A 23,394-nucleotide genomic window follows, 5' to 3' on the forward strand; every position below is an offset into this window, starting at 1 on the left:
TGTCAAAGTCAAGAACAAAAACTTTCTGATTTCAAGATTATTATTGTTATACATTATTATACAGCTGACCTTTGAAACATATATTCTCTACAACCACTATCTCTTACTTTGTGCAAAGTTCATCTGTTATCTAAATAAATGTCAAATTTGGGACCTTGTTACGCCTTCAGCCTCAGTAACAATAACTGTGAATTATGGAGTTTACTCAGACGGTGTAAGAGAAACATTTATTTCATTGATTTTGACTATTCAACCTTTAAAATTTCAGACTATATTTGTTCTTGTGTGATGAGAAAAGAATAACAACATCTCTAGATCACCGATTACTTCGCATTCTTTCACTGTGTTCCCACTTATTCATATCCTTTCCTAGAAACTTTCCTCACAGGAACATGTCTCTGGCCTCTTGGTGATTTTTACTGCTCTTTTATGTGTCCTCCAGTTTCCTAGTAGATTGGTTGGTTAGATTTTGAGGCTGTGAAACCCCAAATTCAGGGTCTGTAGCTGCTCACAAAAAAATACTTTCTAAAAGAGAATCTAAAAGCAGACAGAAGGGATGAAACACACTATGTTCAAAGTGTCAAGTGGAAACCATCTTTCCAGAAGCACTTTTGTTATTCTCCAACAGAATATCCCCCATCACTGGCCACTTGCACCAGCCCAGAAAACTTACTGACGCTCCTGATAGCTAACAATGCAAATGTCAGCTCAGATCTCAGAAGTGCAAGAACACTTTCAAAGAGTGAAAGAAATGGATGAAGACTGGAAAAAATCTGCACTAAAAAAGGACTGGCTACCTTACTGATAGATCTGAAGCGTGGGAAATTCTCAATTTATAAAACAAAACAAAAAGACTCCATCTAGGGGAACTGTCTCTAACAATTCATGCAAATAACTAGCCAAGTAAATATAAGCCAAGAAGTATGGATAGTTTCTCACAGATTTATATTAAAAATAACCATGAAGACATGAGCTTAAACAACCAATAGTTTATTGAGCATCCTTAATGAATCCTTTCACAGTAATTTCCTAGATCCTCCAACCTTTTCCCATAAATCCCTGTGCTTATGAAGGAAGTGCTCTAATTGCCCTGCTTGCAAGGACCAACATAGGCATCTAAGAACTAACCTTCTTCTTAAAAATAGAATTAGATTAGGCTGACTTTGGAAGTGACTCCTTCAACATCTCACAATCTTCTGACTCATAATAAGGTTCCACAACAGGTTTCAATTTGACTTCTTCTGGTAGTTTTTGAGTCTCTTCTCTCCTGCTTCCATCTCTTAAAAGTGGAACCAACGTTTTCCAGTTTTTCCCTGAAACTAAAAAGGAAAAGAATGGTTGATTTTTTCCCCTCCACAAAGCCAGAAGAAAATATACAAGTGGTTTGAATAGGAAGCTGATGAATGAAGATGAAAGAAGCAGGAAGAAAAGGCTTTGTGGTTTTCTTCCCCATACTGTTCCATGAGTTTTCCATATTTCAGCTGGTAAGTAGAGCAGACTGAGCGTATAGTTAAATTCTTCTGTGTTGGATGCTGAGCTCCCAAACTGTAGGGTCTGGGACCTCTGAAGTATCTTGTTGGCTACTGGGCTGCTATTATATGCTGCTCCATCTCCTCAAGATTTACATATATTATCTGCCTTGTAAAATTCTACAATCAGAATGATGAATCTATGTGGTTGCTATTCCAGAGAGTAAAACTGCTGTGTGAATAATGAACCCACTTAATCCTTTACATTTTATGCTGACTGAAAATGCCATTAACTTGGCTATTGCCATTATCATTAAGTGCATAAAACTGACTGCCCTCTAACAATTAATTGATGCTGGATCTATCACTAGTATGTAGCCCATACTAGGATTTAGGTCCCTGAAACTCTCACCTCTGCCAGGCTTAATAGTGTAACTGAGATTTCGTTTGAGATCCCCGGAGTACCCAGGGTCTTCATTGATTTTGCCCAGATTAGTATTCCACGTGGACCAGTTCACTTCATCAACCCTGGGGAGAGAAAAACAAAACCAATATCTATTTTCATGATAACCAAACAACTCCCAGATGAGTCTGTATCACTAAACACTGCTTCTCAAGCCTCAGATCCGACCCAGAAATCAGATTAAACTGACTACTACAGATATTGTTAGTGTGCTGCTTTTCAGAGGAGAGCTTCGGGGGAAAGTTCTGCTTCCAGTTACCAGATACCTTAACATTGTCTGTCTATAAATACTGCTCATTTGACATATGAACAGGTTACCTAAAGCACCATCTGTAATCATCTTGGCCGTCAGGTGTGACCCCCACCAAGACTTGCTTCCCAGACCGGAATGAGCGTCTCACACAGTTCAAGTAGCTGTTTTCAATATCCAAGATTGTGATGGCTCTCTGCCAGGTAAAAGAAAGCAGACAACTGAGAGGCTGCTGTTTCAAAGACACACAAATCCTGAATTCTGCCTATATTTTAAAACCCTTGAGCTTTTATCATTGTCACCATCTCAGAGTAGGCATTGTACTCAACTCTGAAATATCACCTCTGTTAATATGTCATTTACAATGCTACATTACTGCCCTGCTATTAGAATTATGAAATTCCTTTTCCTACCTCAAATAAAAGCTCACGTGCCTTTAAGGTTCTGGTAAAGACTGGTTTTCCCCTTGTATAATCCCTGTCTTCATACTCTGATCAGGATTTTCCATCATCAAAAGCCCAAATAATTCTGTCTAATTACAAAAGTCCTTCTTTTCTTAAATTCTGAACATCTGTGGAACACTGGGAACATCTGTTCAGACAAAACAACAAATATGCAGAGAAAAGGAACTAATATAATAATACCCTTTTTTTTTCAACTGTTCAGGGAAACAGGACAGAAGAAGAGACCTGTTATTTAGAAACATGTCAGTACCTAACAATTCTCTCTGAAATTCCTTATGATTCCCCATCCCCTCTTCCTTGGACAGCAGCCTCACAGAACTGATGTACCTGGAGTTTCCAGATGCTCTTGCTCTCCTGTGCAATTTTGTTCACAGTTTCCCCCATCAGTGCAATAAGCATGTTGAGCAGGAGGATGTACGTAAGGATGACATACAGAACCAAAAGGATGACAAACACAGACTTGAACCTGTAGTTCTCTGTGAACTCCAGATCCCCCATCCCAATAGTGAACTTGAAAAGCTCCAAGCAGGTATAATACAGACTGTTGTAGGATGGGCGGCTTCGTTTCACACTGCAACATCGGGTATGTTCAAAGCCTGTCTCCTGCCCCTCATTGTCTTCTTCAATTAAAGTCACCACAGCTGTTGCAAAAGAGGAATCACATATGCAGGATAAAAATACATTTTGAGATCGTAATTCCACTGCAAACAATGAAAATTAGTGTAAAGGTAAAACACTATCTTCATGGCTCACTGTCCCCAGCAAAACTGCTCTATAAAATATTCCCCGTAACGAACACCCTCTCAGAAGGTGGTGTCTCTGTTTTCTCCATATAGAACAGGATGACTATACTGCCATTCAGCTTTGGAAAGCAGTTTGACACCAGGGATTAAAAGCTCTGTGAAATTAGCATACATAACTGTTATTCTGAAGAGATTTTAGTGTAATTAGGTTAATTGGTTAGTTTTCCATTGGAAACAAGAATTCTAAGTCATTTCAAAAATATAATTTTCTTACACACTTTAAGATAATAAAAAAACCCACTAAGCATGGTATTACCTGTAGAAAATCCCAACAGGAATACTAGATAGACAAACATGAAGCGACACAAATCTCTAAGGATCATCTGTAACATGGAAACAGAAGATTTTTATTTTGCTAAAATTTGAACATTAACTGCAACAAAAATTGGTAGAAAATACTGCTTCATCTCAAGAAGACATTTGCTGTGAACAGGCTGTTCATGTATTAAACTGCTGTTTATCCTGCTGAGATTATAAGAACTTTAATACAGAAAACACTTTCCTCTGTTATTCACGCAACAGTTTACAAACATATGCAAGACATATGCATGGCAAATAATTTCATCTTTGTGAGTATAAAACATATTAAGACAGTTGCATCTTCCTTCCCCTCTCGGGCTTGCTGGCTACATGATGTATAGAGGATTACTTGCCAGCTACAGCTGCCTGGGAACATCCCTAAAGAAATTTCCAGCTGGTAGAAAGCTGTGCCACTTCACACCAGACCAGTCAGCACTGTTCTCAGCCTCCTTCCATCCATGCCTATCCAACTGTATTTATTTTGAAGCATGGCAGACAATAATAACGCTACTAAGACTGATATAAAATATATGGATGAGAGGCAGGTGGTTTTTCTACATAACTTAAATTGTATCATTTCACTCAAAAAATAATGGCCAAGGGTGGTAGCCTGATCTGAGATTTTCCAGGGGCATCATGGAGGTAGATACGGTGACTTCTCTCCTGGAAATGGGGCTGTTGGCAGCAGTTTCCTGATCTGAGCACTCAGGTGGCCTCACCACCCACTACTGTACTGACCTTTGCAATCATGACAGAGTAAATGCCCATCTGCTGGAAGCCACGGGTGTAGTACAGCATGTTAGCCCAGCCCAGAGCCAAGGAGAAGACCATGGAAGCCACGTACAGTTCCTGGCCACAGAAGTACAGCACCACAGAGCTCAGGATGAGCAAGGAGTGAACAAAGCTGAAAGACAAGCATGGTCTGAAGGCAGAGTACTGAGATGGCCATGGGTGGTGGGAAGAGGGGAGCCCCATGAGGTAAGTATACAGCAGAATGAAGGATTCTCCAAAGCACAAAGGAGCCTTGGCAGATATTTGCTCTATTCCCTTCATTCTTTCCCTTCTCAGATTCTACAGCTCCTCTTGCAAACTGCTCAGTTTACCCACACAAACTTCTGCATTCTCATCTATGCTCTTCCTTGTGACTGGAGGGATGAAAACACTCATTTCTCCAGCACTCTTTTTCCATGCACCCATGAAACTGTCCTATTTAACTGCACTCCAGCTGGGAAGAGAAAGGGCCCAAAGGCAAAGCTCCCTTTAGGAATGGGAGGATTTCTGCACATCCAGTTCACACACTCAGTTGTGGCTCCAACTTGGAGACCTATTCCTAACTCTGCACCATGACAGAGTCACTGAACTTCTTGACACCTCCTTTGCTCTACCTCCCAGGGAGGCTTATCCAGCCCTACGTGTTCAAGTGCTAGGATATCCATGGACAAATATTTTGTAAGGACTCAGGAAATTATAGCAAAGCATCTACCTATTACCAGTGGCTTCAGCCAAAGCTACATATCTCACACACTCATCTGTTTCATGCTGAAATGCAAACAAAGGTATCGGAGCTTACAAAAGAACCTCACTGTAGCTGTCAACTATCAGTGTCTTGAATGACGGACGCCTCTGCATGAAATACTGTATCTGAAAAAAAAAAATTGGAATAAAGACCAGGTTTGCATGCAAGGAGGAATTACGTACCCCATGTGAATGTACCAACTCAGCCTACAGAGGGAGCTGGTACCTATAAAGTGTCTCACAAGACCAGCTCAAAACTAACACTAGTGCAAGACCTGGGGAAGGCTCTTCCAGTAACACTAGACTTCTCTTATATCACTGTGTCTTTTGAAGAGAACAACTCATTCAGTCACTGGTTTGAGGACCACTGGCTGCCAAGAGGAAGCAGGAGGATGTTAAGCTAAAACAGGTAGTCTTTAATAGAGGCCCAGTTATTTGCAATACCCCATTCTTAAGCTTTGGCCAGGTTCATTGCTGAGATGCTCACTGACTTCTAAGGATAGTCTTTTTTTTCATACAATAGATAAAACTGTATCTTAGCCTGTGAGCTCATTAGTAGCCCGAGAACTTCTAATCAGGCCAATGAAAAGGATTTGTAGCTCTTGATTAAAACATGGATTATCGTAACAGCTAATTCTACTGAATTGGAATGCTTGGTTCTCTCCTACACTTACCCAAAGAGTAAAAAAGGAAAAGCTTGAAATATCTTACCCCTCTGAAAAAAAAATACAGGCCTCCCAATACACTCAGGATCTCTCCAGTAGCTCGAAAATATTCCTCAGTGCTGTGACCAAACGTGAAGGGAGGCTGTATAAGACAGGAACACAGATATGTTCAGCAGAACTGGGGATAGGAAAGACCTGGCCTTGCCAGGAGCTGAAAGCAACTACGCTTCTGAGGAAACATGTTACGTTTCTGAACGTGTTGCTGCAAGGGAGCAAGACTGGGAAGCAATAAGGGTCAAAATATCCCTCCTGCCTTCAAGGAAGGGGAAAATTCTGAGGTTAGAAGCACAAATTCAAATTGGAGGCAGATCTGGGCTATGAAGCAGTAGGTGGTTCCCCTGATATGTGACAGGAATAACATACCTTTCCATTCTTCTCTACGGGTCTGTAGTAAGCAGCTGCGGTGAGGATAAGGATATGCACGGTATAGACAAAGAAGTTGAAGTAAAATAAGTGTTTGACAAATCGGTCCCACTTGTCTTGCAGCAGCCTGTTAAGGGGTTCCACCAGCAGCATCTCATGACGGTTCTGAGGAGAAAGAGAAAGAGAACTTTGATGGCACCAGTATGTACCAGGCTTTGAAAACAGAGAATGATACATATCTTCAGGAGATGTTCCCTTTAGTATTCTTAAACTGAGGAAGGGAAATTGTTTTAGAGAAATGAGGCAAAGAATGCACTGTGCGGAACATGAAGCTCTTTCCCAGCAGTGTCCCAGCCTGTGAACAGAATGCCAAAAGGCACATACTCACTGGTGTTTCGCTACTGTAGGCAATAATCTCGAGCACTGAATTTTTCTCGCATGTGTCAATACAGGACAGATCATAAAGAGATGAGTGGACAGGTCCATAAGCCCATTCAGTGAATTTCCGAGACAAGTGTCTGCACTCAGGATCTTTGATCTCTCGTCTGAGGATGTAGGCAAAAATCTAATTGCAAAAGAACAACACGACCAACATTTCAGTGCTAATGGAATTCTAGCTCCTCAGTATCTCACAAGGCAGGATGGCTAATTTCTCCCCAGTTTAACTGCGCTGAAGTCAACTCACTGAGGCACTGCAGAGATCAAAGTCTCAATTAAACAAAATTAATTTTCTCACTGGATGCCGGGAGAGAAGAAATACAAATACCAATTGCAATTTACCATTATCTGTTTCAAAACTGCAAGAGAAAAGCAGAGATGTATGTTCCACATCTCTGAGCCTAAAATCATTTTGAACAGGGACTGTCAGAAGGTAAGTTACACCACCAAAAGCACGAGGCCTCTACCTCTACCTGAGGTAGAGTACCTCTACCTCGTAGGGGCTCACCTACCCCTATCTTCCCTGTTTTGGCTGCCAGAGTCAATGGAGTTAGCCCTTTCTTGTTGATTAGCTCTTCTAGCTTCAGCATTGGATTAATTTTGGCACCAAGGATCAATATGTTATTGTACATCTTGGTAACAAACTTGGTATTATCTTTAGTATTATCTGCAATCTCCACCAGCGTGTGCAGGACCGTATTGCCCATGGAATCCTCAGCGGCGATGTCGGCTGCCTGGTAAGAATTTTCAAGGAGGAATTTCACAATGCAGAGTTGGTTGGTGCAGGCAGCCAGGGACAAAGGCAGCTCCCCTGCAGGAAAGCAAAGGGAATGAGTGGTCAGAAAGCCCATTACTACACACACATAAACAGAAAGAAGACCATGCTGTTTTCATCTTTCACCACAACAAGAAGAGGTGAATTTCTCTGATACAGCACCAATTGTTGCGGTAGCTGTTAGAATTGCATTTTCTTTGGTTTAACTGCATCACAGAAACATGGCTCCTTAAAAAACCACTGAGAGGAGAGCTAGCAGAATGTTACAGCTTCTCAAAGGATACAGCCCAGAAAACAAAGGGATGCAGACACCAAGCTCACGCCGAATACCATCAGCCACCAACTGTGTTTCTTTATAATCCCAGCCTTTGGGAGCAAATATTTGGACTAAGTGGGGGAACAACCCATCTGGTTCTTCTGTTCCTCCAGTGCCACATAAACAGGATTATTTAACAGCTTGTGTTTGGGATAATGCTAGGATAACTCAATCATTAAAACCCACAGTGAGCCCATACTGTGCTTGCTCCTACCGAAATAAAAGCCAGGCTTCCCTTTGATTTTCCTGAAGAACTCCCCACAGGCTCTTGCATGAACATCTGCTCCATTCTGGACCAAGAGCTTCACCAGGTACATGTTCCTTCTCTCAATGGCAATGTGAAGTGCAGTCTGGCCTACAGAGACAATCGTCAGACAGAAATCTTAAACATTAATATAGACTGATAAATTTCATTCAGCTTCATATAAGATGGTGGAACAGAGAGCTTTGCAGACTAAAGAGCTCTAGAATTGAATATAAAACGATGACACAGATTGCAAATGAAAGTCCTCTGATCTTGCTATTGATTCACTGCATATGAAAAATGGCAGAATAGTACACTTAACAATCAGTGCATTCATGCTCAGGCAATTGCACCCTGGAACTCTGGGGTGCTGCACCCTCAGGCATAAGGCTTCATGCAGAAGACTGTACGAGAGCTCTGCCTCAACCTATTTTCAGTCTTAGCACCAAAAGTATTCACTGTAGCAGCCGCTTCTCTTACCCTTGTAGTAGTTGTCAGTATACCCGGCATTTACAAACTCCTTCAGAGTTCCAGTTTTCCTTGCAATATCCAGCAGCAAGGGAATGGTATCATTTTTCCCATCATGCAGATTCAGCATGGCTTTCAGTAAGCAGGTTTTGCCAGTTTCTGGCTCTATAACACAAAAAATAGCAGCTATATAGAAGTGACTACAAACCCATCATCTACTTCCAGGCATGCAGAAATCAATGAGTTTTTTTTCAAAAGACAAGAAAATTCATTCAGAGTTTCACAGAAAAATTCAGCTTTTCAGAATTCTATAATCTTACAATCAGTGGGTTGCCTGATCCATAGGGACATACTGGGTATTAAGGACCTGCAGATATTTAACCGAAGCTGTACAGAAGAAGTGGGCAACTTAATGTATGTGACACTAACGAGTACCTTTGAACTCATCATCTGTGAGATGCTTCAAGGTTCTATTCAGATACAATAGCAGATCCTCCAGGTCCCTTGTGTTGCCTTGGGCTACAGCATCAAAGATCCTTCTGCGGTCATAAAATTTGAAAGCTTTTTCTGAGCAACCTGTGATGGAATCTATAGAAAGGAGCCTAACAAGGGTAAATTTCAGTTAGTTCAAGTCAGATAGTTAGGAGACTTTTTATAAACTACCAGAACACAATTTTTCATTTGCTTGCGTGAAGTAGTAATGCTACAGATTAGTATAGATGGATCTCCAAAGTCTACAAGATCGAGAAAGCCTGTAAGCAACTGCCCTGATAAAATTATGTATCCATTGCAGAAAAGCTGAGAACAAGACTTAAAAGAAGCATTGAAGTACGGCAGTTTAACTCAGGCCTGGGACAAAGGCAATCCCATGTTCTCGTTCTGAGTGACGACCCTTCCCTGAACAGTCTCAAGCAAGTGAATTAAGGCCTACTGTTAATTTTGGGCAAAATATCCATGGACTGAATTACCAGAGATGCCAAGAGACAGCAGCTATTGTCACTTTCAGATGCAACACTCATTATTTTGGCATAGAAACCACTGAAACTGAAAAAAACCAGCATGCTCATGTGGAGAGAATAATCGCTGATCTAAGAAACAGAGTCTGCAGCAGTCAAACCATTCAGTACAACCAAACCTTACAAGGCCAACTTACTTGTGAAGTTTACCCCTCTCCAAATTGGCATGGAATTTGATGACAGAAGGTGCCATCAGGTGATCCATCTGGTAAAGAGAGTCCATGGGAGCCATGTCCTTGTCGCTATCACCCATCACAAACCGCCCACGTCTTGCAAAGATGTTGCTTTTGGGAGGCTGCATCTTAGTGCTGAGTGAACCCTGGAGGCTGTCAGGTGTTTCCAGTATGGAGTCCTCCCCATCTGTATGTTCATCTGTCACTTCAGATTCTTCCACATCAGAACTGCCTAATTTCTTCATCTTCACAAGAATGGAAGACATGATGAGCAGGCAGTCTGTGAGGAACGACACAAACATCTCAAGTCAGCACTTTATGGGGCCATGAGTGCCCTTTTGCCTAGAACTACTCTCCAGAAACAGTGGGAATGGATTGGTTGCTTTGATCCCAGAAGTGAGAGATGGACACACAATCACTATACCCAGAGCTGCAACAGTTTAATAGGTAGTTACCTCCACACTGCTTGTTACTGCCCCCACTGCCCTTACCCACTTCAGAATGCAGAAAGCAAGCCAGAAGGTCCTAGATCTTGCCAGCCATCTCACTGCAAAGCTGATTACTTTTGCTTAAAACTAGTGTCTCACCCTCTTCCAATTGTTTTTAAAGTGAACAATATCTGCTTTTCTTCTCTACTTTCTAACTGGTTTGAGCCACGATATATTCTCAGGATTGTATCAGGCATGTGAAAAAAAGCCTGCCCGTGCCATAACTGCATCACAGTGATGTTGAGCCCTGAGGACTTACTGCATACAGGAAAATGATCACTTAGTGGCTTTACTAGAGTTGTGGTAGTTCTAGACAAAAACTGGGGGGAGGGGGTGATTCGTGGGAGATTAGTGTCACCTCAGATGTGAGATGTGGAAACAGAAAGGTTACCACAGACAAGACAGGATGGTAAGACCACACACCTGATCTCGTCTGATTTACAACCACAAAAAAATCAACACAAGTTAACAAATGTACTATACTGAAAGCAGAGCTTTTTTTTTGGCTTTCTTATCAAACTGTTTCAATTGGACAGATGGTGGTCTTCATGCCACTGAATGCAAAGTATTCTGGAACTCCAGCAGTGGAGATGGGAATGCATCATATTTAAACTGCTGCATTCCTGGCTTTCAGAGAGAGTTGAATAGCATTAGAAAGACATTCTGAAATCCTAGATTGCTTGGAAATTCTGTGGCTTCAAGCACAGGAGTGTTACAAAAATCTTTAAAAAGCCTTAAAAATCTTTAAAAATTGAAATTACAAACCAAATTACAGTGATCAGTAATCTTTGCGCAATCGGTGTGAAAATATCACAAACACACTTCAAGGACGTTTCTCTCAACAAAAATAATCTGAAGGATTGTCTGCAAATCTACATTGGATTTTCAGTTCTATGGGGCCAGTTAATATTTACATTAAGGGTCACTTACATTATCCCATGCAAGTAGGGCAGGAAAGAAAATTTTGTTAGGCACTTGCATTTTCTACAATTTTGTACAATATGTGAAGAAAAAATCAATTTGGAAACTTGGTCACTGGAAGCAAAAAAGCATAATACAGACAAAATAACAATGACTGCAGTTCAGCTCATTGTGTCCTCTGAGCTCACCTTTGAAGCTCCTTGTGTCCTTAGAATCCTTGTGTCCTTATTCTGAAAGAATAACATAATAGCTTATTAACTTAATTGTTCTATAAATAAGAAATTACATATAGAAAAATATTTCTATTTGGAATATGACACCAAAAATACAGAAGAACATGTACTTCAGTGAAAAAGTTACAAAAATAATTTTATAAAAATGGAAAAAATACACAGGGAACATAGCCACGTATGACTTTAATTTCTTCTTATTTAAATCAATGTGGATTGAGCCAAAAACATCAGAGAGATGACTATGGAAAACAGACTCATCTTTTTTCTACACAATAGGTGCAATATTAAAATCAGCACAGCAGACTCAATCCTATCTTCCTGGCAATTTGCTCAAACCTGTTTTAGTCATTATACATGCTTGTATTTCAAAGCCCTGCTGGTCACATCTTTGATAACAAACACAAAGCTGCTTTTCCTTCTGACTATGAATTTACAGGGGAAAAAGACTTTGAAATTATGTGCAAAGGTTCTTTAAAAAACAATTATCTGTCTTAAAAAATACATAACCTACTTGAACTCTTGGAATCCTACGCACATTGAAGTTTGAGACAATAAATGAGATAAATATTTTTGATAGAACATCTAACCACATCACAACTTACAATAAATACTACAGAGCATTTACAAAGAGCTAACCATCGTGTTATTCAAATATGCATGCAGAACTTACAAATACTGCAAAAAGTCCTGTCTTCCGCAAAATAGTCCAGTCTCTGTAAACACACTGAGGTCTATAGGAATTTGGTGCCAGATATTCCTCCTCCAAGGCACCTGGACTGAAAAGACCTCAGACTTTGCTTCTCCGCTTCATTCGTCTTCAAAAGTGTTCCATGTGCCTGATGATTTTGAATCAAGGGAAGTTCACTGGAAGAACAGAGAACAAGTGTAATAAGATCATTAAGAACAATTCTAGACCCAGAAGCATCAGTAGCTTCCTCTATTCCCAGGAGTTTAGCAAAGCTCTTTACAAGAATTGCAGTAAGTTGCTGTTGTTTTTCCCTCCCCTTTAATTGCATTTAGTAATGGATGCTCTTCTCCAGATTTCCTCTTTGTAAATACACTCAAGCTTGCAAAAAAAACCCAAACCACGAGACAATGATGGTTTCTGTGGGTCAGTTTCATTTCAAGTCACAAAACTTTGTAAAGTATGCCACAGCTCTTCTCTGAGATCAGTCATCTTTCTGGACATCTTTCTTGGGTGACTGCTGGAAAGTCCTACCAAGTCTTTTAAAGATAAGCTAATTCTGAACAAAATTGAGGGACAACCAATGACAGAAAGTCCTAAGGCCATGCTATTGTTCCATGATCATACTATGTTCTATTTAAATTATATATACATATATTTCTAACAGTCAGCTTTTAAATATGGTTATTACAAAAAAAAAAATCATATCTAACCCAGGATGGATCCAACACCTTTAAAAACGAAGAGCTGTGTGATATATTGTTAAGTACATAATCTACAGATCTTTCTGCCAAAAACTAGTCTAGAGAAACAGCTTTTCCAGCTGAGCTGACAGGCTGTAGCTGTTAGGTTAGAAGCAACCTCCAGATCTCTAGCTTCTGAGTTAGATTATGAAAATATTCAGTGAAATTACCTGGTTTATGTTTTGCAAAAGGTAACTATCTTTCCACCTATCTAACTACATATAAAATAATAATATATAAATATATTTAATTGCAAACTAATTATACAACTTAAAATACCCTACGACATTGTACTCAAAAGAAATAGAATGCCTATTTATTAATTCATAATTATAGATTACCACTAAGCCAGGTCCTCAAACAGTGCTCCTGGAGCTTTGCTGAGCAGAACATCTCATTGAACATCACAATTAACTTCTTCACCATTTCCAAAGCAGAAACTCAATAAGAAAATGATACAGATCAGTGGAGCGTCTCCCTTTTTTAGCCTCTAGCTTCTTGCTGGTCCATTTGGCTAAATGTTCCTTCTCTTTTCTCTCCCACCCCAGGCATCAGCTCCTTTCAGTCTCACTGAGCTCCAACATACATGCTTTGGGAGCTTTCTGCTATTTTCTGAGTTTTGCTGCCTCCTTCATCAGCCTCTTTGACTTGTATTTCTTGTGAAGATGCTATTTTCTTCTTACCAGCAGCACTCCATTGCTTTTGGAACAGTTGTTGAATGCATCATATTCCATCTCAACAGGGACCTGGTTTAAAGGTGTAAGCTTATAAGATGTGAATGCTTATTGAAATAGGCAAGTAATAAACAAGAATGAATTTATTATTCTCTTTTTCTTGGGCCTGCGTCCAACATGCTGCAGGCTTTGTGTGTCTTCTGGGCTTGAGAATAATTGTACCGATCAAGAGCCCTCTCCATCGCTGCAAATGGAAAAACACCAGCAGATGTGCTAGAGATCTTAAAGATGTATCCAAAGCTGGCCTGCAGGTAGAGATAGTCGTGCCTTCACTGACAGAACCTAAAAACAGGCCACAATTTTACCAGCTTCTGGAAACAAATACCGCTTGATTTCATGCTAACAGCACGTTGGAATTGTATTATCAGCTCATTCCAGTTATTCAGTAAAAGTGAAAGCAGATCTGCCAATACAAAAATATTTTATAACAGCAAAAAGAGAAAACAACATTTAACAACTTCAGACACTTTACAAAATCTTTAATCTCATCTACAGTTTCTCTATAACTCCTTTAAATACCAACAGTTGCCTCAACATGGCATGGACCAGATGCATAGAGGGAGGGTGAAGGGAGACAGAAGTTAATCCATCTCTGTAATTAAGATCTCAGAACAGCTTTCTCACTACAAAAATGAGTCAGTCCTGATGTTGCTAATGTGCAAGATAGGAATACACTTCCACATTGCAATTGAAATACATGTTTCTAAGTAATGAAGTTTTATCTAGATAACATAAAATGATCTTATTTGCTTCCCAGTCTCATTTGAGCAAAACAGGTGCACATCCATCTCGTCTAGACTTTTAAGTTTTAAGGGAGTTTGCATGAACAATATTTAACATTAAAATCAGGTTAGACACTAGCCTGGCAGCTGCCGTATTAAAGCTCAATTTGACATAATACATGAAGGGAGAATCAGAAATACCTTTGGATCAAATACACTAAAATAGCTATATGTTGTATCACCAGAACAAATTATTTTTGTGGACCATGTCTCAAAATGCTGATTGTGTTTGGTCTTAAAATGGAAATCAATGGAAAAAACAGCATTCATTCTGTGCAGGAGCCACCAAACTTCCCAAACAAGGCTGACATCCTGCTCTGCTGCCTCTAAGTATGTACATTGTGGGACAGCTAAAGGACAAGAAGCCTCTAATGAAAGCACCAGACCAAGTTACAGACAGTTACTCATCCCTCCTAGCCCTTCTAAACATATTTCCTACCAGGAAAATGAGCCTCACATGAGGTATCATTTTATGCAGAAAGTTAATGGATCTTGCCTAGTCACTCAGCCAAATTTTATGTGATAATTACTTCTCATTTCACAAATGGGAATGACCGAGCAATGAAATGTGAACACCCAGAAGCAGACATTAATGCAAGCTTTTTTTTTTTTTTTTTCCCACTGTAATGAGTGAGATGGTGTGTTGAATACAACTCCAGAACAAGTGAAGAAAGTGAAAACAAACACTGTACAGCAGGAAAAAAAAAAAGCAGCTGCATCTCAGGTCATTCCAAGCAATGACTTTATTTACTGTGGAACATCACCATGGCGGCCCCCACAGCAGCATCAACATCCTTCCCGTAAACCACAGGGAACGGAAAAATCCTTTCCACTTCCTGCCTCAGCACCTCATTCCTGGCAAGGGCACTCCCACTCCCCAGAATCCTCCTCACTCCCGTCTCCATCAGGCGCTGCACAGGTAACATGGAACAGAGGTTTTCAACGATGCCGCGGCACAGAGCTCTGGTTACATGACCCAGGGAGAGGTCAGAGGCAGCAATATTGGTCACTGATGCCAGCTGCTCAGGAACGTGTCTTTCTCCAAATATGGTAGGGTGGACTGAGAGCTGGCTGTCATTTTGAGCCAAGGCTGCTTGGATTATCTTCGTGTAGACATCAGACTCAGGAACCTTAAGTCCTGCAGATGGGGAACATCGTGTTACTAATCTGAAGGGGTCCAGTGTGTCTTATATGTAGAGACTGGAAATGGACAGAGTTCTCCCATCTGATTGTATCCAGAATCTGTGTTACTAGAAATCTTATTCTGATTACAGAAACTGCCATTTCTGACAACACAGCTGTTCCTCTTTGTCTATCCTGTGTGACGTTACACCAGCCAATATCTTTAAAGGCACTAACAGCACATTTCAGCTTCACCTGCTGGATTGCATGTGAATGCAGAGTTCACTTCAGGTACTCACTGAAAGAATAATTTCAGAGCTTCTGTATGGCAGAACTAATGAGATTGCAAAAAAAAAAACTATGAAGATCATATTTAAAACATTTTTAATACTTTAACTCATGTAGTGTCTTCATTACAGTGCTGCAAAATATGCAGCAAAAGGCAACCGATCTAATCAAGGGACTCTTTCAGACTGCAGTCATATATAATTAGAGGCTGTCCTCAAATCTGCTGACCTTTCCTCTTGAAAAACAACTTGCAAAAAATAATTCTCTTGTGTTCCTCAAACAAAGCAAACCCCAAAACCTAGAGGAAAGCATGACTGTCCTAGCAAGTTTGCAAGCTCCTCCAGGAAATTCTGGAGCTCTAGGAAGCATGACCCAAGAATTACATCCTTGTTCTTTACATGGCATGACTAAACAACTCTAGGCTTGTTCCTTTGCTTTAGCTTCCTTTTGCTTTGCTGAACAACCTCAATTTTAAGCTTTAGCAATCATCAAAATAACTTACCTAGTTCTCCTGTCCACTGTGCCACCATGTCCACAAACGTCGCTAGCACATTGCCTCCGTTAAGTGATGCTGCCACTGCCAAGTAGTCACCATTGAAGTAGGGAAAGTAAGTAACAGCTGAGGAAGGATCTGGTGTCTCTGGAGGCTGGAAACCCAGGGGCATTGAGACAGTCAGCTGAGCAGAGGTACTGATATTAAGAACTAGACCATTAAAGAGAAAAAAAAAAGAAAGACAAAGAAAAAAAATCTATCAGTGTTTTATTAGGCTACCCTGAAGGAGGACAACAAGAAAACCAAATAAGATACCAAAATGATTGTACCTGCATCAGCCCTCTCCGTCAGACAGGAATAAACAGAGCACTGAAAATCTCCCAGAGCAATTCCTACTTCTGCTCCTTTGGGTATTCCATGCCATGCACAGATTGTCCTGCCTGCAATACTGCCAGGGTCTCCCACCTCTGGAAGCAAGTGAACAGGAAAGCCGGACTTTTTCAGTCTGCAATCAAAAGACTATTATTGTAGGAAAGTAGTTTGGGAATGTGTGGTGTAACTACAAAGTCCTCTTTGAAGTCATAGATGAACCTGCCCACACATTTGTGGCTGCTGGATTTATGGATGCTTTCACCTATTTAGAGAGCTTTGTCTCAGACAGGGGCAGCAATCCAGTTCAACAGGCTGGGTAAACTAGAATAGTCTAGAAGAAAAAATAGCTTCCCTTTATGTGCAATCTGATTACTCGAGACCATCCAGCAGTACGTGTTCAGCGAGTTTCACTGACTGATGTCATACAGACAAGCAGTTGCAAGGTAAAGGAACCATCACAAAAACAGAAGAAAAAAGGCAATTCCTAAGTGTCAAAAACTTGAAGCTGTCATGCAGTTAGTGGTTCAAAACCAAATCACAAAGAGTTAAATCCAACAAATGCCTTACGCAATCAACTGCAAGATACGCTATACGGTCCAGATTAGTACAGGTTCAGGAGGCAAAATGCAAGTTTCTGTCACTCTTTCATACCTTCATAAGCAGATCTGTTCACCTTGGAGTTCTGGCCTAACCTAAGCCCTGAAATATATAAGGCCTTAGCACTCAGCCGTGAAAAAGCAAAGCATTAAAATAAGTAAATAAATAAGCAAACCGATTCTCTACAAGGCATCCTATAAACTCATAACTCTTAGGTCTTATCATAAGTCTTAGGAGTTATGAAGGAGCTCAGCTGAAAAAAATAAAGAGTAATAACTGTCTTTTACCATCACTCTGGCTGCAGTGTGCACTTGTCCATCCCACCACCTAACCACAGAAAGGGAGAGAACGGTGTGGTACGCAAGGTCTCCACAATGAGTCTCTCAGCATTGCTCTCAGTTATTTCTAAAAACACCGTGCCAGATTTTACGTAATTTGAACACATATACCTTACAAACCAGATCAGACTCTCAACAGTTCTTCAGTACAGGCCACACCATAATTAATTAAGAGTAACTTTCAATCCTTTTTATCTGTAGCACATTCAAACTTAGGGCCCTCAAAGGTGTTCACACTGTCTGACACAAGCAACAGAACCAATCGAATTACCTCAGCACTTACATGTCAGTATTCCAACTTTTGTTTCTGGAATTAAAATATCCCCAGCTGGCAGCATTCTGGATAGACATGAGCGGCTTCTTCAGGTCACACAGCATGGCAACCACATAGTCATGGATTGTGCCAGCTGCATCATAAGGCTTCAGAAAATCTGGACTTTTAAATAAAACATTTAAACAAACAAACAATCAAACAATGAGGGGTGCTTTAAGGCAGTGGGAGCAAGATTAATTCTGGTGCTAAAGTTGCTATAGCGAACTTAAGACTTGTGTGATCCCATCTATATTAGCAGAGCTCCTCTGAGTGGTAGGAAAGACTAGAATTATTCTATAATACTTTAAGGCTTCTGTTTTTATATAGTCAAAATCTTCTTTTTATTAAGGAGGTCTGTACTATTTTTAAGAGGTCAGAGACTATTGTGTGTTTAGTTGCATATAGTTTACATCGAACACTGCCATTTTAAATATTGACTACTTAATTAATGTTATGATTACAGGGGAAGCAGCCCCTCAGCCTCTAGTGGTATTAAGATGTTACAGTAATACTGTCACATAAATTCAAGATGAGAAACTGCTAGTGAAATAGTCCGATACAGAAGCCCTTTTGAGAAACAATGTACCTCTTCTTTAAAAACCAGAAGACTGTGGCACACCCAAATCCTGTAGCCAAGCTGATATGTGACTGTGGCAGAGGAAGAGAAGAGAGAAAGGTGGGACTGCAGCGGCCGTCTTGCCAAGTAATCAGGTGACTGACCTCCTGCGGCTCGAAGGTAGGGCCTGTACCACACTCTGTCCACTTGCAACCTGAAACACACAGTATCCGAGAAATCCAATGATTCCCTGCAGCACAGTCTGCCACGTGTTCTTTATTTCTGGACACTCTTTGATAATTTGGCAAATATATTGAGAAAGGAGCAGAAATAGAGCCAGTACTGATTGTAATTGACTTAATTAGTCATCGTTTTCAGCCTAGATAACGTCACAATGCCAGTCATTCTTTGCTAAAATAGATATCCAAGGTTGTCTTCTTTATAAGCACTTATAGCGCCTAGAGGAACAAGCAGCTTGCACATTGAGATATTAATGATACAACTGAAATAGCAGGTGATCCACAAAAAAAAAAGCAATTCTGCTATGGGAAGTAATGAGGGGATATGAAAGCTCTCATATAAACCTAAATTGGGATCTGCCTCATCATGACTGAGAGAATGCTGTATTTGCAATGAACTGATATGACAGCACGTAGCTTCAACACCTTTTGAGCCAAAGTAACAGGAAACCTGGATTTATACGTATGAAGCAATGGACTGCAAAGAATTAAAGAGTATTCCTCCCCTGTGCTACGCAACAAAGCTTCACCAAAGGTAGAACTGGGTTTAACACAGTTTTCAGTTTTATCAGTCCAACATGTGCCTTTTGAATAGAAAACACTACACCTTTGATGAAACCTTCACATTCTTTCATGCGAAGGCCTCAGCTAAATGATGGCAGCTTCTCAGAGCTGCTCAGAGCTGTGCCACTTGTCCTACAGGTCAGAGGAGAGACCTGGCAACTTAACCGACTAGCACAAATATAGCTAAGAGTCTTTCCTGAGTTGAATACAGCGACTTGAAGTTACAATCACATAGCCAAAAGCAGCCGTGAAAGCTGGGAAGTCCTGTGTGAAACATGCAAAGCAAATACTTCTTGTTCCCTTAATTCCCTGTTCTATCAAGTCTGTTTGAACTGAATTTCCAATTGATTTACTTTTCTAGTTTTAAATGGATTCTAAGAAATATTATTAACCATAAATCTGACCCTAAAGGATGCTATTAAAAATGTAATTTGTGCCCCAAAGTGCACAGATTCACTTAGTCTACTCAAGACAAATGAGAGCAAACACCCTCTTTCACTTGACTGAAATAAAAAAAAAAAAGTGGTACGTGGCTTTAGGAAATAAAATATTAACCAACATGACATAAGAATCCATGTCTATCATGAACCCCTGAGGCTTTGTAATGCAGCCCTTGAGACAGCTGGAAAGCAAGCAACAGCTCCTTCGGTCCATCAGCCTTTGGATTTCTTTCTAACCATTTTAGTATTTAACATAAAATAAAAGCCAGTAACAAATAACATAAGTGTCTGCTAAAGCAATTAAGACCCTGACAACTTTTGAGAGGCAGTGACCAGCACTTTTGGGAAATCTCTTTTGTGTTCTACAACAAATCTTTGCTTAATACACATAACTCTTATTCTGATAAGACTTGTATAATTGCTGAGATGTGCACATCATAAAGTGAAGAGAAAGAAGAGCTGGAACTACATTCTGAAATCCAAGCCTTGGATGTCAGTAGGTTTACAGGAGGTCAGCCAAGAAGAAAATCCACCCCTATCTCACAGGGCTGATAACCCAAGACCTGAATTTCTCAAACAACCTCACTATCACAAAGATTATTTGAGTATTTGCACAATCGAGCCTCATGTGACTACCTTGCTGTGACTGATTTTGTTTCCAAGGTCTTGGCCCATCAAGCAGCTGAGTATTCAGAATTATGACCACAATCCTTTTTCAGCTCCCATTTACAGAAGCATAAGAGCAAGACGAATGAACATGACAGTCTGTGATTTGCTAGGAAAAAAATGCCTTCAGGGTTTTAGGGTTTTCTTGGCGGGGAAGAACACTGAAAACATTATTTACTGAACTTCAATTTTTCTCCTACTGTACTTTCAAACAGCTTTTCAAAATACATAGCAAAATTCCCTGTTGGATAGCTGCTGCTATGCACATGCTAACATAAAGATCAAGTTTAAATTTCAAGGTGTACACAAAAATGCTAATATTGGTACTGTAGAATCATTAGAAGGTGTTGAGATACTGGACAACAGCTGGTTAAGTATTTTATGAGTGAATAAGATCCACATACCCCCCAAACCACTCACATGACGCAGAAATTCTTTCAAGTGGCAGCAGATAGCATATGATACACAAACAAGAAGCCACAAATATATTATTTCTCCTTCATATTAATAATTGTGCTGACTCTGCAGGGATCTCACTAGACTGGATCCTTTAACTAGTCTGTGTAAACAACATCATTAGCTATAGTCAGTAGCTGCAATTCCAGAAATTAAAGTAAAAATCTGACAGAGGAAGATCTGTTATTTCTGTTTAACAGAAGACTGAACTGCATGTGGCAATTTCCTACAGATCGTTTCTGTGTTGAAGTTATATTTTCTGCATTGGAATAATCTGAACAGGAATGCTAAAGAATTAACGTTACCTTTATCTCTTTTCCAAAATACAATCCCATGCATTTGTCCTGAAATACCAATGTGAGTAACTCTCTGAAGCTGGTGCTGAGGTAGAGCAGCAAGGCATTCATTCAATGCTCTTATTATTCTCTGGACATTTTGCTCCATTCCCTGCAATCATAAAGCATTATTCTGAGCATGAAACCATTAGGATTCACTCATTGTATTTATTAAACAAGACTGCTCTAGTCAGAAGTGAATAACAGAATTCATTTAGTTTAATAGCATGTATTAGAATAACATTCCCTACTAAATTGAAAAGAAGTGCAAAAAAACCCACAAATCCACACTAACTAAAATCCAATCCTAGCAAGTTGAGAATGAGACAACAGCCTCTTAAACTGAAGGCCAAATAATTTCTAATTTCCTAAATTACCATACTCAACTATATCTGTTAAAAGAAATCCCTTAACCCTCACTACATGCTTTCATTAGTTCACCTTGTCTATTGCTTTTCTTTTTCCTCACAAAGAGGACTATCCATGTGTTCCAGCTGGCATGCAGTTCCCCTTACATCTTCCTAAAGCTCCTTCATACCGACTTGCTACTGATTTTGATGATACTGATACTTGGACTCTGGATACTCTATTCCCAGAACAAAAAGCAAACTGATCTACTCAGCAAAATGACCAAGCTGTGAGACAAGAGAAGCTGTATTCCAGTTTTAACGCTTCTAAAGATTCAGATTACTTTGTGACAGACCAGTACGACGATTATAAGCAAAAATATTCAAATATAGCCTACATATAGATGTGAATTAATCTGCAGATACATGCTTCTGATTGTCTAAACAAGACTAGAGAGGACTGCTGGCCTGTTTGGTACCTCTGCTTACTAATTAGCCCCTGGACTCCTTACAATACTAGGCCAGAGGAATGTTGATACATATTCTTTACAATTCTGAGCCATTGTTTCTTAGACTGACCAATTAGATTACATTAGCTTACAATTAATTGCAAAGATCTTTAACAAGAGTACATGATCCCGGTTATTTCCATAGGGAATTTCCAGTTACGATTCCATCTCACATTACAAAGTGCAAAACACCCTTCCAGTTGGCAAGCGGTTGCCATTTGCTGACAAGGTGATCACAGAATCATGGAATGGCTTGTGTTGAAAGGGAACTTAAAGCTAATTTAGTGCCAAGACCCACCACGGGCAGGGACACCTCCCACTAGATCAGGCTGCCGAAGCCTCACCAGACCTGGCCTTGAAAACCTCCAGGGATGGGGCAGCCGCTGCTTCTCTGGGCAGCCTGGGCCAGTCTTATGCAACGTTTCAAAACCTGGGTCTTCCTTAAAGCAATCAGCTTTACTTGACTTTCTTGAACAGTAAAAAGAGACCTGGGCGGGGGAAGCCTCCAGGGGTCTCAGAATGAAGGCCGTAGATCTTCCTCACAGTTGAGCTTTTCCATTCTCCTTCTCGTACTTGGTCTTAGACTCCTTGGGCCCCTCTTCAAGGTTGCATTTGGCCCCAGATGGTTCTTCTTTCTCTTATCATTGGGCTAGGCCTTGTTATCTGGCTTCATTGGATACAGGGGTGGGTATAAACTGGAGGGGGCAGATTTAGACTAGATATAAGGAAGAACTTCTTCACAATGTGGGTTGGGGAGGTCTTGGCCTAGGTTAGCCAGGGAAGCTGTGGCTGCCCCATCCCTGGAGGGGTTCAAGGCCAGGCTGGATGAGGCTTGGGCACCCTGAGCCAGTGGGAGGTGTCTCTGCCCAGGGCAGGGGGTACGAACTGGATGGGCTTTAAGGTCTCTTCCAACCCAAACTACTCTATGATTCTGTATGATAGGTTAGCAACTTATAACAAATCATTTCTTCCTTCTACACCCTGGCCAGGACCAGGCGAGGCTGGTATCTCCACGCCAGTGGTGCTACCTGCCTCCCCCTTACCTGTGGTTCAGCTTCCAGGCTCCTGGCGTGTGCCTGGGTCTCCCTGGAGCAGCTCTCAGCCACCACCTGCCCTCGCCCTGTCCCCACCAGCAGGGCCACCTTCACCGACGTCGTGCCCAGGTCTATGCCCAGCACCGCCATGGCCAGAGGGGATTGCTGTCACCCTCCCCTCCACGCTCAGGCCTCTATGGGAGGACACCCACCATACCGAGCCCTTTTCTTGCTGCCTCTGAGGAGGAACCTGCCCCAAGGCCGCAGTCAGTGCGAGCTCCCCCGGACTTCGCCCTCATCGAAGCCTCCTCCCCTCAGCCCTGGGCGCTCCCCACCATCTTGAGCGTGGCACACGGC

At 40.9% G+C, this 23,394-nt stretch overlaps 2 protein-coding genes across 4 annotated transcripts; both read right to left on the reverse strand.

Moving 5' to 3' along the window:
- Nucleotides 1–1,001: 1,001 nt before the first annotated feature.
- Nucleotides 1,002–13,494, reverse strand: TRPV1 (transient receptor potential cation channel subfamily V member 1). Of its 3 annotated transcripts, XM_069874257.1 has the most exons (17): nucleotides 12,095–12,715; nucleotides 11,380–11,421; nucleotides 9,747–10,062; nucleotides 9,029–9,195; nucleotides 8,606–8,758; nucleotides 8,096–8,236; nucleotides 7,303–7,601; nucleotides 6,741–6,917; nucleotides 6,353–6,517; nucleotides 5,976–6,071; nucleotides 5,320–5,390; nucleotides 4,488–4,653; nucleotides 3,706–3,772; nucleotides 2,974–3,287; nucleotides 2,251–2,378; nucleotides 1,882–1,997; nucleotides 1,002–1,319 (listed from the first exon to the last, which is right to left on the reverse strand). In XM_069874257.1, the coding sequence occupies exons 3-17, from the start codon at nucleotides 10,046–10,048 to the stop codon at nucleotides 1,153–1,155; spliced, it is 2,529 nt and encodes an 842-aa protein (XP_069730358.1). In that variant the 5' UTR covers nucleotides 10,049–10,062; nucleotides 11,380–11,421; nucleotides 12,095–12,715; the 3' UTR covers nucleotides 1,002–1,152. The 3 variants fall into 3 exon arrangements, 2 of the variants coding, with proteins under 2 accessions (XP_069730358.1, XP_069730359.1); XM_069874258.1 differs by lacking the exons at nucleotides 11,380–11,421; nucleotides 12,095–12,715 and adding an exon at nucleotides 13,194–13,494; XR_011338944.1 differs by lacking the exons at nucleotides 1,002–1,319; nucleotides 1,882–1,997 and having other exon boundaries at nucleotides 2,281–2,378; nucleotides 2,596–3,287; nucleotides 12,095–12,721.
- A 590-nt stretch (nucleotides 13,495–14,084) lies between these two features.
- SHPK (sedoheptulokinase) lies at nucleotides 14,085–23,202 on the reverse strand. Its single transcript, XM_069874275.1, has 7 exons — nucleotides 23,047–23,202; nucleotides 21,118–21,259; nucleotides 18,478–18,661; nucleotides 17,862–18,014; nucleotides 16,601–16,776; nucleotides 16,281–16,481; nucleotides 14,085–15,506 (listed from the first exon to the last, which is right to left on the reverse strand). The coding sequence occupies exons 1-7, from the start codon at nucleotides 23,185–23,187 to the stop codon at nucleotides 15,112–15,114; spliced, it is 1,392 nt and encodes a 463-aa protein (XP_069730376.1). The 5' UTR covers nucleotides 23,188–23,202; the 3' UTR covers nucleotides 14,085–15,111.
- Nucleotides 23,203–23,394: the final 192 nt, after the last annotated feature.

This window comes from Phaenicophaeus curvirostris, chromosome 21 (genome assembly GCF_032191515.1).
Source record: "Phaenicophaeus curvirostris isolate KB17595 chromosome 21, BPBGC_Pcur_1.0, whole genome shotgun sequence".
In the NCBI taxonomy this organism is placed as follows: Eukaryota; Metazoa; Chordata; class Aves; order Cuculiformes; family Cuculidae; genus Phaenicophaeus; species Phaenicophaeus curvirostris.